Source organism: Sapajus apella, unplaced genomic scaffold, assembly GCF_009761245.1.
Source record: "Sapajus apella isolate SASKATOON/1434 unplaced genomic scaffold, GSC_monkey_1.0 scaffold29, whole genome shotgun sequence".
NCBI lineage: Eukaryota > Metazoa > Chordata > Mammalia > Primates > Cebidae > Sapajus > Sapajus apella.
Genome location: NW_022436969.1, coordinates 16,220,394 through 16,236,565, shown reverse-complemented (window position 1 = coordinate 16,236,565; position 16,172 = coordinate 16,220,394). Strand labels below are relative to the sequence as shown.

The window sequence follows — 16,172 nt, the reverse complement described above, 5'->3', positions numbered from 1 at the left end:
TGAAGCCTTGTACAGAAAAGTTTTTGTATTTGCATTTGTTTTGTTTTTTTGTTTACTCATTGAGAAAGTATTTGCCAGACACTGATGTGTATTTTTCTATGCTGTGTGTATGTAAGTAAAAAAAGAAGAAAGTGGTCTACCTAAAGCAATTAGATGGTAAGCAGCAGGCATTTCATATCTAAAAAGTGGGACATGTTAATTATAAAGCTACTTCTTGGTGCTACCAGGAGCTGGATATGTGCCCCTGTAGAAACGTGCATAATAATCTGTTCTACGTTAGTTATTCTACCGTTTATCAGCCACCAGGCCATAATAATAGCAGACATCTATGGAATGCTTAATATATGCCACCACTGGACCACGTTGGAATACATGATTTTATTTTAATGTCAGCTATTCCAAAGAAGTAAGTAGTGTCATTTTACATAGCTGCAAGGGACATCCTGAAGATTCAAGCCCAGGTTTACCCAATTCTAAAGCCATTTCCCAGGTCATCATGTAAGACTGCCTCTCTCATCCAACTGCTTTGAACCTCCCTTCTTATCTGTGAACTGGAGATTATACCAGTTAGAAGCATCAGAAGAACCAATTTTTATGAAAACTTCATAATTTATAAAGCATTATTCAATGATAATATGCTGTTATTTATAAATAAACGATTTAAGCCAGCAAGCAGGTACTTCATTGTTGTAATATTTATTTATAGCCAATGAGCAATGTTATTATGTAGTTTTTCTAACAAGTAATTTATTTTCATAACACTTTATGGAACTGTTTTTTCCAAATACATCATCGATTATTTAGCCAGCTACAATTTAGGCCTTACTTTTCTATCATAAATTTGCCTTTTCTCCTAAATAGTCATGCTTGAGGGGACTGAGTAATTGCTTTCAGCATAATTACAGCTGCACAGTAACACAACACACCACTTACAGGTCTTTTGAATGCTTATTATTTTGGCATAAACATAGTTGATCAATTTCATATTTCTCATTGCTGTTATATTAAATCTTAAAGACAAATATGCCTAATGTATTAGATGGAAAATGTTAGTAGCATACAAACAAAAAACTGGTTTCATTTATTTGTTGCCAGTTAATTCGTCACAGACCTCATGACTATGTTTAAAGGCCTTTGAAGGATTAGATTAAAAAATGATACATCACAATAAATTAAGCTGATGAATTATTTTCCAAATGACTACCTTTTTTTTTCTCCAGATGCCTCCTTGATGGTCAGAAATATAGCTCATATATCTTTATTTTGTATTTACATATAAGTATTCTTAATGTTTTGTTATGTTTAATAAGGATTTGCTCTCAAAAAATTTAAGAGAAAAACTGTTCAAAACTGAAATTTGTGACAAAAGAAAAAACAAAAATAATTAAATTTGTTTAATGTTTTTTTAGAAAGTGGTCCTTAGAATTTCTATGTAAGGATTTGGGATAGAAAGTCTAAGTGAGAGTCTGCCTAAGACAAAGGAGCAGAGTTAATTCTTCTCAGAGTCACAATTTTATCACATAGAGCTACGGTCCCCAACCTTTTTGGCACCAGGGACCAGTTTCATGGAAGACAATTTTTTCCCATGGACTGGGATGGAGAATGGTTTTGGGATGACACTGATCCACCTCAGATCATGAGGCATTAGATTCTCATAGGGAGCATGCAACCTAGATCCCTCGCATGCACAGTTCACAATAGGGTTCTTGTTCCTGTGAGAATCGAACTCTGCCACTGATGTGACATGAGGCGGAGCTCAGGACGTAATGCTTGCTAGCCTGCCACTCACCTCCTGCTGTGCATCCCTGTTCCTTACAGACCATGGACCAGTACCCGTCCACAGCCAGGGGGTTGAGGACCCCTGGTATAGAGAATTGAGTTAGGGCGCTCTGCAGTATGGCTTTTGTTGGTTTGATGTATGTTCTTTTACAGTCAAGATTTTTCTATTTCACATATCTAGGCTTCCAAGCATCACATTATTTTCCCCAATTGCTTCTATTTAGAAATCACCCACTGGTCACCTGTACATACTAAGTACCTACATCTTGATACTTTGTTTTTGTTTATTTGTAGGGGTGGGTGGGCTTTTGTAGGTTGAACCCCCCCCCCTTTTTTTTAGGCCCTTTTTCCACTTAAACAGGAGATGACGATGTGCTCACGCTCATTGATCACTCACTGAAGTTACACCATGCAATGTTTTAAATATTCCATGGTTTTATCTATGGCAATTGGGAGAACTTTCTTTGTGTGTTGACTTGCTTTTCTGTTCTGTTTCCTGTAGAAACGCTCCAGAGGACAAGTGCTGTTTGATAAAGTATGTGAACACTTGAACTTGCTAGAGAAAGACTACTTTGGGCTTACGTATCGAGATGCTGAAAACCAGAAGGTGAGTGATCAAAAGCAGTGCAAAATAAGATGACTTGAACTGCTCATTTCTGCTGGCAAATGAACTGAGACTGAATGGGTGGATCACCTTCTTCACCTCCCTTCATACTCCCACATTTTCTACTTTGAGTCTGTAAATGCTGTTAATCATCTATTTCTCGATAAAGGAGATCACTGGCAGCTTCCTTTAATCTTGAATATTCTGTTAACAGTAAATGAACTCTTGTTTTTCATGCTTGAGTTATTTGTGGTTTCTAGAAATCATTTTATGTAGTACCTTTTCAATGGGGTAATGTATTTCAGTAGATTATTTAAACCAATGAAAATCAATTGATATTTATGTAAAAATCATGTTCATATCCCAAAATTCTATGAAGCTGTTATGGTTGTAACCCATAAACTGTCAGGGAAGTTTATTATTGGTGCTGCCCTATTTTTCATTCATCTTTTTATGCTTTCATATTGTTTCTGAATCAGAATATGAGGTGGATTGTACACTGACCTGACACTTGTGTGATGTGTTTAGTAGATGTTTTATGCAATACCTCTGTAGACTCTGTTCAGGGCTATATCTCCTTAATCCCCACAACTACCTGAGAAATACAGAAAAGGAAATCATTTCCATTGCACTGATATGAGAAGCTGAGTCAGAAATTCTGCTCATAGATTACCCATTTTGGTGTTGTGCCATAAGTCATACTTAATACCTCCTGAATTCGCCAGACAATGTGTAACTTTATTTTAAACATCTGATTTTACCAGTGAGGAAAATCACAAATCACAAGCAAGTGTTCATTTGTTAGGGAAATTTCCTAGGTAGATGCCTAAGAATCTTTCATTGCAGAGGTCTCTAATGTGAAACTAAATGGCTAGGACATCAGTGTACCCAGTTACGTATATATTTTTAATTTATCCTAGTAACTTGTTTACATATAGAATCTTCTGCCTTTTCTTCTCTGTTTCTGTGCTACCTTGAATCTCTGAAGGCAATGGTTATATAAGAAAAAGGCTTTTGTCAGGTCCAAACTGCACACATGTGCATTTTCTCATTAGACCAGTGCCTGGGCCCTTGGAGGGCTTGGCAGAGGGGCACCATATATGGGGGAAGGACCACAGCGAGGGAAGTTGTCCCAGGACCACTGACTCCTCACTGCATTTAGGGCGAGTCTGTACCTATTCAACATTAAGTCATTTTTATTCTCCTCTGATTCAAATTCAAAATGTCATTTCCTTTTCAGAATTGGTTGGACCCTGCTAAGGAAATTAAAAAACAGGTTCGAAGTAAGTTCTTTTGGATTATTTTTTGTGGAAATGTGAAGGTTTTCAGAGAGCGAGTTGTCTGAATTGGTAGCCCATACCTAAATGGCTAGTGTGACTACAAACTTTTCTTGTCTCAAACTTGGCCTAGCAGTTCAGATAGTACTTATTTTATAATTGTCACAACTTGGGATTTAAAAGGAACATGATACTTGACCTGTTCCTCTGCCTGTGAATAGATGTCAAGTATATGATGTAATCAACTGATGTTCGAATTGGCAATTAACCATTTAAAAGTTCCAAACTGAATTATTAATGTTCCAACAGTCACAAAAGTATGAAAGGCTACATAAAAGTCATAATCATTTCATAGCTTTGACTTGAATCAAACAAGTCAAACTGAAGTTTACTGTCTGGTAACAATGTTTCTTAGTCCCCTAAAGGCAATTTTAAAATTACATAATTTAATGGACCAAGCAATTGCAGGAGCAACTCACAAATTTGAAATACACGTAGCTAATTAATATTAAACAAGTTGCTAAATTTTACTAATGATTTAATGCAAATTAAAATGATATATCATTTTTCAGCTATTCAGGTTAACAAAGAATTAAGGTTTAATAATAAACTATAGCACTTATTTACCCAATTGGTAGAATAAGTTGGTTCAATCCTTTCAGAGGGCAATTTGTCAGTATTTACTAAAATTTAAGCTGTACTTACTCTTTGACCCTTAATTTCACTTGTGGAAATTTATTCAGCATATGTATTAAGGAGGAAAATGTGCATTTGTATAGAAAATGAAGGTTCATTATAATTAATACTATTTACAGTTGCAGAAAACTAGAAGCAACTTGATTATCCATGTATAAAGAAATTATTACGTCAATCGTAGAATAGCCATATAAATACGTCTTAGTGCTCCTTGGTGAAAATCAGTTTGTGGAATATTATCTATAGCATAATCACATTTGTTTTTTTAAAAAATTATGTTTGTATAGATGCATGGAAAACTTTTGGAAGGCAGGAATATTTTAATAGTCATTATTCCAGAAGTATCATTCCGTGAAAGTAGGGGTTGAGAAAGAGGAGCTTTTAAAATTTTTTACCCTTGCCGTAGTTCTTATTTTTGCCACAAACATGGATGCTCTTTGTAATTTAAAATAACTATGTTTTATTCATATCTTTGTCAATAAAATCTAAATTTTTCCGAACAACTAATTTTAGCTAAAGGATACATTTAAGAGCAGTTTATTAATAAGAACATCATTCCCACTTCAATAAGTAAGTTTTCAGTAGTTTACTATTAAAAGAGCAAGCAAATACTTCTTAGTGCCTATGAAAGTCCTGAGCTATCAGAATAATACTCCAAGTACTAATAAAACATAATTAGTAGTGAGCAGTTTGGAAATGGTTCAGTATGATAATATTCCAGAAAGACAAAAGTATAACCATACATCTAGATATAAGAGAGTCAGCTGATTATTTGTACAATTTAGACATCTTTACCATATGTTTGTGGAAGATTATATATATCCACTAATCAGAAACTTGATTACAAATTAGGTTAATAGAAATAGTTAATTGAGATAGAAAACAGGGATAGCTGTAGTTATGATAAATAGGTGAAAACATTACTTATTTTTTGTTCTGAGGACTCCCAAGAAAAAATGTAAGATAAATATTTTTCTAAGAATTATTAGTTATTAAAGCAGACATGCTGAATATATATCATAACATTTTGTGTGCATAAAGTTCTCTTATTCATCTAATTAATGGAATACTGAGCTGATTAATCATTGCAGAGCACTTTGAAAATATATAAAATGTTCAAGGATAAGTCATAATACCATGACAAGAAAGGCTGTATAAACTGTCTAATTTTCTTTTTTCTTATTAATAGAATTCGTTTTTTTCTTGAACTTCCCATTTACACTGTGTTCTACCTTCCTTTCAAAGAGAAGAAAGCTAAAGGGACAAGGCAATCCAAACAAGAGATTTAAAGGATTTTTTTCATCATGCAAATTAGGCAGTGCATATGACTTTGCCATAAAGAAAACTGACAGTCTTGCAGATAAAGGAGACAAGGAAAATTGGAATTTCTTTAAAAATGGGATTTGGTATTTTTATCTGTATTCTTTGTTGTTTCCCATCCACTAAAATACCCTCTTGCCACAAAATTTACATTGAACCAAGGCAGAGAAGTATTATCACATCTAATGTAATTACTGTACCATTACCTCCTCTTCCAAAATATAAATGATAAAAGGATGTTTCCATGCTTTTTCTGCTGTGGGCTCACAGTGTTCCTTTAGAATTAGATCTTTAAGAAAATGGAAACCAAGCTAACAAATATTTTAAGTCCAACTTTATGATTAATAGAAAATTCTAAAACTTCATGCCTGTAATTCCAGCTCTTTGGGAGGCTAAGACAGGAGGATCACTTGGGGCCAGAAGTTCAAGACCAGCCTGGGTAACATAGGGACACCCTGTCTCTATTTTTTTAAAAAAATTGTTTTAAGTAGCTGAGCTCAGAGACACATGCCTGTAGTTAGTCACTACTGGGGAGACTAAGAGGGCTGGATACTTGAGCCTAGGAGTTTAAGGCTGCAGTGAGCTATGATTATGCCACTGTACTCTAATGTGGGTGTCAGAGTGAGACCCTGCTTCTAAAAAAAAAAACAGAAAATTTTGAAACTGAAGAGTTTTTATGGAAAAAATTCTTATTCCAGGAATCTTTCATGCATGCTGGATCTTTAAATTTCTAAATACACTGTATTTTGTGATTTTAAGTATATTCATGATATAGTTCTTTTGTGATATAGGGCATATATCATACTTTTATGGTATAAATGCAGTATATTAGAAATTTTAAGATTTGGCTGTCATAAAAGACTAACATTAGAAATTTTTCATAAGAATGAACTATCATCAGTGCTACTGTTTTCTGTTTATCGTAAATTTGTAACTTAAAATTCCACATCAGCATTATAGAAGTATTCATGTTAATGTCTTCAAGCTGTTCCATTTCCTCTTTTTAACTAGGGCCCTCATTTGAGCAAATATAGAGTTGCAAGCTTATTTATTGCATAAGCACTTCCTTCTCAGTGGATTTGTTTTTGTCACATTCTTTATGAGGACATGTATTTGAGCTTTAATCTGCCTCTCTCATTAATTTCCAGTTTTGTGCCTCATTTAACTGGACTCTTTTTTTCTTGATTGGGATGTAGATTGTATTATAGTTTCTGTACACTTTCTCATTGTTTCAAAATACTGTCCTGAAAGATGTATTTTAGGGAAGTGGATTCCTTAGTGGTAGTGATTTTTTAAAGCGTGCTTCCAAAGCCCATTTTTATTATTAGAACCATAAGGGAACTTATTTAAGCCATAATTTTGCAGGCCGTATTCAAAATCTCTGGAATAAAAATCCCTGGGGTGGAGCCTGGGAATTGGCATTTTAAACAGGTACCTCAGGTATTTCTTCGCTCACTGTAGTTTGAAACTTGCCTTCCTAGAATGAGGATTTTTGCATTAAATGTCTTTCCTATATTTTTATTACTTATTAGTGTCTAACTTGGACATTTATTATAAGATTGTTTAATTACATTGATAAACTATTCATTGGATTCAAGGCCTGCTTTGATGTGAATAAAAATTATAAAAGAGTAATAAATCCATTTCCCATAACTAATCCATTAGTTTTAATTTCACTTTCTTGGGGGAAAGCCAGCACTCATTATGAACCTTACCATTGGCAAGCATTAAGGGGATCTATTTTAATAGGAAATGACTAGGAATAAATAAGAAAATAAAACCAATTGAGACTGTTTTTGGAAAAACAAAAGGAGTTTTTTGAGAACAGTGGGAAGAACAGTCACTAAAATATATTTGACTGACAGATATATTTTGAGTGGTTTAAAAATGATAATAAGCCCCCAGTAATGCCTGGTCCTGTACTGAATCCTTTATAGAGCACCTCAGGTAGAGTCCCTGCCATCTGGAATCTTAAATGTGATGTCAACGATAGTGTCAAGAATAAACTATAACTAATACATGGATTTATGCCATTTGTGACAAAGTGTTGGAAAGTGATGAAGCAAAGTATTGCCTCTGATGCAGGTGAACAGTGCAGAGAAAGGAGCTAGGAAATACAGTACCGTGCCTTCTTCTGAATGTTTGGGAAAGGCTCATGGAACAATGGAGTGTCCAGAAGTCATTCAATGGAGAGACAGGGAGATTTGGAAGTCTTAGAAGACTGTTGGAAGCAAAAGGGGCAGACTGTGAAGTCACAGAATCAGAATCCTAGAGTAAACGCAAGTCAGCGGCCACTGGGTGAGGCATGAATGAAAGACCTCCAGAGTGGAAGGTGGAGGACTGGGAGGAACTTTTCAGTAAACCATTCAAAATACAAGCAGTATCTAGGCTCTGGTACTTTTAGTGTCCTTCTTGGGTAGAGGGAACAAATATAAACAGCACCGAAGAGGAGGAATACCCAGACTTTGGTCAATTGCTGCATTTAAAAGCCAGAACAGAGTGAATACAAGTTAAAGTAATGATCACATAGTAAATGTAGAAAAAAAGAAAAGGGTGTTTTCCACATTTATATTGATAAACCATATATAATTAGAAATAGTATTAATAAGATGTGGAGCTTAGTTAAGACTTCATAATGTTTCAAAGATACGTGTTTACAATACAGAGAGTAGATACTGGTGAGCTGACTCCTGGTTGACCCTTTTCAGTGCTGGAGAGGCCTTGAGTAAAGGCCACAGGATAAAGATGGCAAAGCAGAAAGAGGATCCGGCTAAGACTCAGGCGAAGGAGGTGCAGGTGCAAAATTTGGCAATGTACAATAAATACATTCAAGTACCTATTTCATCAAAAATTTTCCTGAGCAAGAAAACAATTTTCAACAGCCCACAGAGCAGCCCACTTACTAGAACATTGTTCACTGCAACAAACCTTTCTCACAAAATAAATCTATGTTTAATATTCCCTTGGATTTACTATAATTGGATTTGACCTACAATAACAAAGCAGAAAGGACAAAGAAAATGGGAATTATGTTTGTAGTGTTGGTCTGTGAGCTATCCAGAAATTCGCAGCAATAAATCCAGCCACTTGCAGATTTCCCTGATTGAAAATTATTCGTATCATTCATGTTTTTTTTTCCTCTTCCAAGTGCTGACCTTTGATTCTGAAAGAGGTGGGAAGTTTGATCAGTTTCCTTGCTACTTAAAAGTACCAATAAAGGATTTCATTGGGGAGAAGATTAGAAATTAGGTGAGGTTTCAGACTTATCTATATATTTCATATAACCAAGGTTTCCCAGTTTTTCATTGATGATCAAAAGTTGCCTGGATGTTAATGTTTGGAGTTAAGGCAGTTCTGGCTATCGATTGGAATCATAAGATTTTCTTGAGGTTTCACTCTAATTTTTTTCCATCCTCGCAGGTGGTGCTTGGCACTTTTCTTTCAATGTAAAATTCTATCCACCAGACCCTGCCCAGCTATCTGAAGATATCACCAGGTATTTGAAAGTTGGCTATGCAAAAGACAAGCGTTATTGGGAGAGTTGTGCTTCTCTTAAATGCCCCAGAGAGGAGTGTGCTTACATCTGGTAGCCTTACAATCAGCCATGCTCAAATGGCAAACAAAAGGCAAATGAACGAGACTAAACATCTGATGAGAAGATTTGCCAAATCCTATATTTTCACAGTTGAATCTTTGGTGCCAGGCTGATATTCCCTCTGCCTGACCCTGGTGGGAAAACATGCAGAATTGAGATACTATCATCCACCCACGATAGTCAAATTGGATGGGAGTTAGCCTTGTATGATACAGCACTTCTTAGTTTTTCTGCTTTAATACTTAGAGTAAAAATGTCCTTGGATGCTTATGCTTTTTATATAACCAACACATATGCACATAAATTTGAATGTTTACTTTCTACATCTTGTGTAAAGGAAAATGATTGTTTTCTAGAAAGAAGATATTAAGAAAGGAATCGAACATAAAAATATTTCCGTTTGGTAACTGAGTTGAGTGTGAAAAAGGATCTCATTATAAAGCTGTACTGGATGTCTTAGTCTGGGCTGCTATAACAAAATACCACAAACTGGGTGGTTAATAAACAATAGAAACTTATTTCTCACTGTTCTGGAGACTGGGAATTTGAGATCAGGGTGCCCGCAGGTCAGGTCCTGGTGAGGATGTGCTTCCAGGTTGCAGGATGCTGACTTCTTACTGTGTCCTCATGTGGTGAAAGGGTGAGGAAGTCTCTCTCCAGCCTTTTTTATGAGGGCACTAATCCCATTCATGAGGGCTCCACCCTAATAGCTTTCCAGAGACCCCCACCTTGTGATCCCATCACCTTAAGGGTAGGATTTGAACATACAGATTTGGAGGGGAAGGGGCAACAGACACTCAGTTCATTGTTCCCAGTGTGCTCTGACCCCCTAGGCTTCTCTACATTCACCTTAGAACCCCTACTCTCTTGCTGAGCTTGGTGTAGTAAGTTTATAACCAGTCAAAGCAATTTTGTGCAGTGTGTGTAGAATTTTCTGCCTAAGCTTTGTATTCTTTTTGGAGGGCTTTACAGAAAAGAGAAATTACTCAAAACAGCTTCAATCACTTGCTACAGTTAAAAATAATTTCACCAGACATATTAAGAGAAGATTAAAAATTAGTTTCAGAGAATTTTTTTAATATTTGCAATAAATCAGATAAAATTTATATAATTTCTTATTTAAAGATACTTTTTAGTTGCTATTGAAGAACAGTTTTATTTTGGCTAATTTGTGGTTATAGAGCCCATATATACCTGGACTTGAAAATGGAGTGCATGATTTCTTTCTATTCACTGGTAATATTTGTAGAGCCTGTTAAATGTTTAAGGATTTTTTCTGTCTGAGTTACATGGAATTTACTTATGTCACCAGCCTAAAATCGTAACTAGAGGGGACCTTAAGACTTTATCATAGTCCTGCTTCCGTAGATGAACAGTTCATTTCTTATCTAAAACATAGCAGGTGTGCTTTGTTCTATTTATATTCTAGGCTGTGATCCGGATTCTTAAAACTCATCAATGTTAACACTTACCTTGAAGTCTTTGGCAGTTAGTAATTTATCTGTAAGTCTTAAAAGCAAAATAATGGAGAAGACAAATCAACATATTTTTATGATACGGCAAAATTATATGGAAAATGTTAATTTCTCCAGTTTAAAACTATTATGGTGACAAGATTCTCAAATTTTAAGGTAGTAATTCTTTATATCTTAGATCGATTTTAAGAAGCTACCTAAATTTTAAAAATGAGAACTGAAAACAGAAGAAATTGTGTTATTATAAAGAAACTACCTAATTAGGAATGCAGGAAATTGAGAGCAAAGTTTATAATGACATAGCTGTTGAGTTACCTGAAATCTATTTTGCTCATATAGGAAGACCTGTCATCTTAATATCATAATGAGACTTCCGTAAGGCTAATTGGGGCCTAATAATTACAGTCATGTCAATTAACAATGAAGATACATTCTGAGAAATGGATCTTTAGATGATCTTATTGTTGTGTGAACATCCCAGGGTGGACTTGCACAAAGCTAAATGGTAGAGCCTACTGTTCATCTAGGTTCTATGACAAAGCCCATTGCTTCTAGGCTACAAACCTGTATAGCATGTGACTGTAGTGAATACTGTAGGAAATTATTACAGAATGGTAAGTATTTGTATATCTAAATATAGAAAACATACAAAAAATACAATATAAAAGATTGTTTTTAATGGTACACTCGTATAGCCTAAGTGTACAGCGTTTGTAATAAAGACCACAGTAGTGTGTGATAACACTGTACACTTAGGCTACCTTCAATTTAGTTTTAAAAATGTCTTTCTTGAATAATACATTAACCTTAGCTTACTTTTTACTTAAAAAAGTAAAAATTACTTTTTGAAAGTAATTTTTAAAGTAAAATTTAAGTAATTTAAGTAAAAATTTAAAGTAAAATTAAGTAATTTAAGTAAAATTACTTTTTACTTAACCTTTTTACTTTTTAAACTTTTTAATTTTTTTAACATTTACCTCTTGTAGTAACACTTCACTTAAAACACACATTGTACAGGTGCACAAAAATATTTTCTTTATATCTTTATTCTGTACATTTTTTTCTATTTTTAAAATTTATAATTTGTTCTTACTTTAAAACTCTTTCTTTAAAAACTTGAGACATAAACAAATATATTATTAGCCTAGGCCTACACAGGGTCAAGATCATCAGTATCACTGTCTCCACCTCCACATCCTGTCCCATTGGGAGGTCTTCAGGGACAGTAACACACGGGAAGCTGTCATCTCCTAGGATAACAATCCCTTCTTCTGATACCTTGTGAAGCTCCTGTCAGAGGCTGTTTTACAGTTAACTTTTTGTTTTTCAAAAGTAGGAGGAGTAAACTCTAAAGTGATGATAAAAAGTATAGCGTAGTGAATACATAAACTAGTATGTACTTACTTGTTATTTTTATCAAGTATTAAGTTTTGCACATGATTGTATGTGCTAGTCTTTTATATGAGTAGGTTTGTTTACACCAGCTCCACCACAAACGTGTTATGACATTAAGATAGCTGTGATGTCACTAGGCAATAGGAATTTTTTAGCTCCGTTATAATGTATATATATATGTAGTCCGCCATTGACTGCAACATAGTTTTGCGGCACATAACTGTATTTAAAAGCATCATTTTTACATTATTCCCCCACCCAACAGTTTCAGGGACTGTCTTGGGAACTGTTCATTTGATTTTAAAAGTTATTTTAAAAGATGTTAGAAGAATATATCTTTACGTTTCTTTTAGACTGTGCTTTATTAATAAACCCCATTTTATTATGAACATTGACTTGCTTCTAGATGCCTTTAAGCACCATCTTTTGTTACCAAGTATTTTTCCCTTCTGTCTAGAACAAATGTGTATGAAGTAAATATCAAAGTATACAGATGCTAGAAAATGTATCTTAGAGAGGTTGTTCTGCAGGGAGAAATTACTTACCACAATTTTTACCAAGCGATCTCCTTTTCCTGTATCCTCATGCTGGCCTTCGTTGTGTTGTGCTTTTGGTTCCTGGAAGGTACTACCTCTGCTTGCAGTTGCGAGATGACATCGTGTCCGGAAGGCTGCCCTGCTCCTTCGTTACCCTGGCCTTGCTGGGCTCCTACACTGTCCAGTCAGAACTTGGAGACTATGACCCAGACGAATGTGGGAGCGATTACATTAGCGAGTTCCGCTTTGCACCAAACCACACAAAAGAACTGGAAGACAAAGTAATCGAGCTGCACAAGAGCCACAGGTTAGAGGCAGAAGCGCCCTAAGTGTGTTCATTTAAGTTGTACCTTGATGGGTGAGTGCCCTGCACACAACCCACCTCTTCCCAGTACTAATTTTAGTTCAATAATGGCGAGACTTGAGCAGAGTGTGGTTCCATGCACGATCAAGTTGTGAGATGGGTAAGCTTTCACTCAGAGCATCCAGGCATTCATTTGTAGTGCTTTCTTGCAAAGCCCTTTTTCTTGTTATTCTTTTCTCCTGTATCTTCTGATATCTTCGCCTCTGATAGGTGAGGGGAACTGCTTCTTATGATATAGCATGGAGCAAAGTGGGAAATTTTACAGCCTAACAGAGAAGGGAAAAGCATCATTGTAACATATTTTTCTTCTCATCAGAGGGATGACGCCGGCAGAAGCAGAGATGCATTTCTTGGAAAATGCCAAAAAATTGTCCATGTATGGGGTAGATTTACATCATGCTAAGGTATGCATTTTTTAAACCCTAGACTTTCTATTTAATGTTATTTAACTCAGTGTTGCTATTACTGTAAACTGGTGGTTTTTACTTCAGCTAATGTGAATGAAACCTTTGAGAATTCAAATCTCTGTTTGTCTTTTAAGCCCTATTCTATGATACAACAAATGGAGCTTTCTGATATTTACCGAAGGGTTTGCTCTTTGTGGCTCACACTTGCATTACTCCTGGGCTCAGCCTTCTGAAAGCCTGTGATAGGCAAAGCCTCTGATTGCCTTTTGATACAGTTAGAAACCTACCGTGACATAACAAGCTCTTAGTTCACCCTGCCTCCCCCTCACTGTCATATTCCCCACTCTGTGCTGTCACATGCCCTTTGCTCCCATCAGACTCCGTTTCTGCCCTTTCTCTATGCCTATTTCTGGACTATCCTCCTCTTTCCTGTCTATGTGTCCAAACCTAGCCTATTGTCCAAGACTCAAGTGTCACATCTGTTATGGGCCCTACCTGGACACATACCAGGCAGTCAGTAAATTCATATAGAACTTAAGAAGTCTACCTCCAAAGTTTAGGTACTCCAACAAATAACCAGAACTCTGTAATAAGATTGTTGTTTTAAAGTTCACCCACAGTAAGGTTTGCCTCTATGACTGGTGACTGATGAGATGTTAAAGGTGTATCTTGAAAACAGAGTCTTAGGAAGAAAGAATTTGGATTGAGATGGTAGTGGGGTTACAGTTGTGAAGATGCACAGAGCAGCTTTGACTCTGTGTCATGCTTATTCTGGAATCTCTGTACTTTTCAGTAGTGATAGAATGAATGTAGGACTACTAGTCTTTTTAAACAGTCCAGAATAAAAGTCCTGTGGAAACACAGGGAAGCTTTTATGAAAACTTTTGTTATCACAACATATAAAATTTGTTAGGATGATAGGTTTGGATTCTGATACATTAGCCGTGTTAAAAAGGTCAATGTTAAAGGTCAGAGGTCATTTCTTCTGATTCGGTCCAACAGGATGACATTGTTCCTGTTTAAGGATGTGTGTTTGACCTTGATGGACAGAGTTAATTACCAGTTTTATGGTCTGAGACTCACAAAACGTCCAGTTACAGGTTTCCAGGCAAATGAGTGTCTTATACAGTCAGGCTTAGGGACTGGAAATGAAGAGAATTTCAGCTGGCTCTGTTCAAGGAAACACCTCAGCACCCCTGTGGACCCACGGCAGGGAGGTCTGTGATCTATAGGTTCTGTTAATACCGGAAGTTGGGCTACACTTTGGTTTGGAAAGCAAGATTAATCCACAGGGATTTGGGGAAGAGAACAGTGGCCCTTGAATCTGTGCGGGTTTGATTGGTTTTGCTTCGGATCACTCTGCACATCGGGCAAAATGAGCTCTCCAAGGCCCAAGCGCTAGCAGAATCTCTGTGTCTTGGCAGAGGCTCACACCAGGGATGTGCTGTTATGTTGAATGTCAAGCTCTTTGACATTTGTGTGTAATTACAACAACAGGTGTGGCTCTGTGTACTTGCCGGTTCATTATTACATTTTTTCACTTATTTTGCACTCAGATAACAAAGATGTTTTCTATTGTATGCCAGGTATAAGGTAGAGTGAGAATTTCAAAAGAAAAATAAGAGCAGACGTGAAGATTTTTAAATTTCTCTTAGTGTTTTCCCCTAAGGGGCTAAAAGATAAGGAAACCAGAAGGAAATGAAGGAAGCCTGAGAATTTGAATCTGAAGCTATTTTTGAGTTACTTCGATTCATTTACTGCCCAGAAAATAAATAAATAAAGATTAGGGTGTACATTTCAGGAAGTGCACCTCAGGATGTGTCAGTGTTTCTATCAGTAAAAATAAAATCACTTAACATTGCTATAGCTATAGAATTAAAATAGAGAGCTGCCTTTTCATTTAATAATGTGATTTGAAATTATGCCAATTAAAAAGAAAGAGAAGGAAGTGCAAATGCAGCATTATAGGAATTTATCTGAATATTAAGTATAACAGATAATTCAGTTATAGACTCCATTTTCGCATGCAGCCACACTCCATCATTTGAAGAAGAAAATTTACTGAAACAAATTGGAGCTAATTTCCAGTTATGAGCGAGATGCCTCGCTTCTGTTGATGGTGTGAAAGACTCTGAGCTTTATTATCCATTTAAAAATGCTGAGCTGGAATCCTGTATGAAGAATAAATACCCACTTTAGACAGAGGTCCCATGTTTTGAAAAGCCTATTCTAAATGCTTTGTTTTTTTCCTTGTACATCCGTCTTTGTTTGTCACTTAATGTGCCTCTAGATAGACTTTGTCAGAGTCATTCATTTTATGTAAGATTCTGAAATGTAGATATAAGTCCATATAGGATATCCTACAGAGCAGGAGATACTGAAGGATGGCAAAGTTCAAACAGTGATATTGAATTAAAAAAATCGCATGCCTCTTTATTTTCATGATGACTGAGACTATTGAGGTATACCCCAGTGCTCCTCGCAAAAGGGAGTACACGTGTTTATTGATGGTGAAATGCACATGTCCTCAAGAAATACTATTGTCATAACTTTTAAAAGCAAATATTTCTCAGACCCAGCAAGGTGGCTCACACCTGTAATCCTAGCACTCTGAGACAGATGGATTGCTTAAGCCCAGGAGTTCGAGACCAGCCTGTGCAATGTAGCAATAGCCAATTTCTACAAAAAAAAAAAAAAAAAAAAAAAAAAAAAAAACCAAGTGTG

General features: G+C 35.9%; 1 protein-coding gene across 36 annotated transcripts in view; it reads left to right on the top strand.

Moving 5' to 3' along the window:
* EPB41L3 (erythrocyte membrane protein band 4.1 like 3) overlaps window positions 1-16,172 on the top strand; it is a 242,976-nt gene that overhangs the window by 187,991 nt on the left and 38,813 nt on the right. For all 36 annotated transcript variants that reach the window (XM_032293312.1, XM_032293307.1, XM_032293304.1 and 33 more), the window contains exons 4-8: window positions 2,282-2,386; window positions 3,624-3,666; window positions 9,097-9,172; window positions 12,766-12,984; window positions 13,358-13,445. In XM_032293312.1, the coding sequence (XP_032149203.1) occupies window positions 2,282-2,386; window positions 3,624-3,666; window positions 9,097-9,172; window positions 12,766-12,984; window positions 13,358-13,445 (531 nt within the window). The remainder of the gene's footprint in view (window positions 1-2,281; window positions 2,387-3,623; window positions 3,667-9,096; window positions 9,173-12,765; window positions 12,985-13,357; window positions 13,446-16,172) is intronic.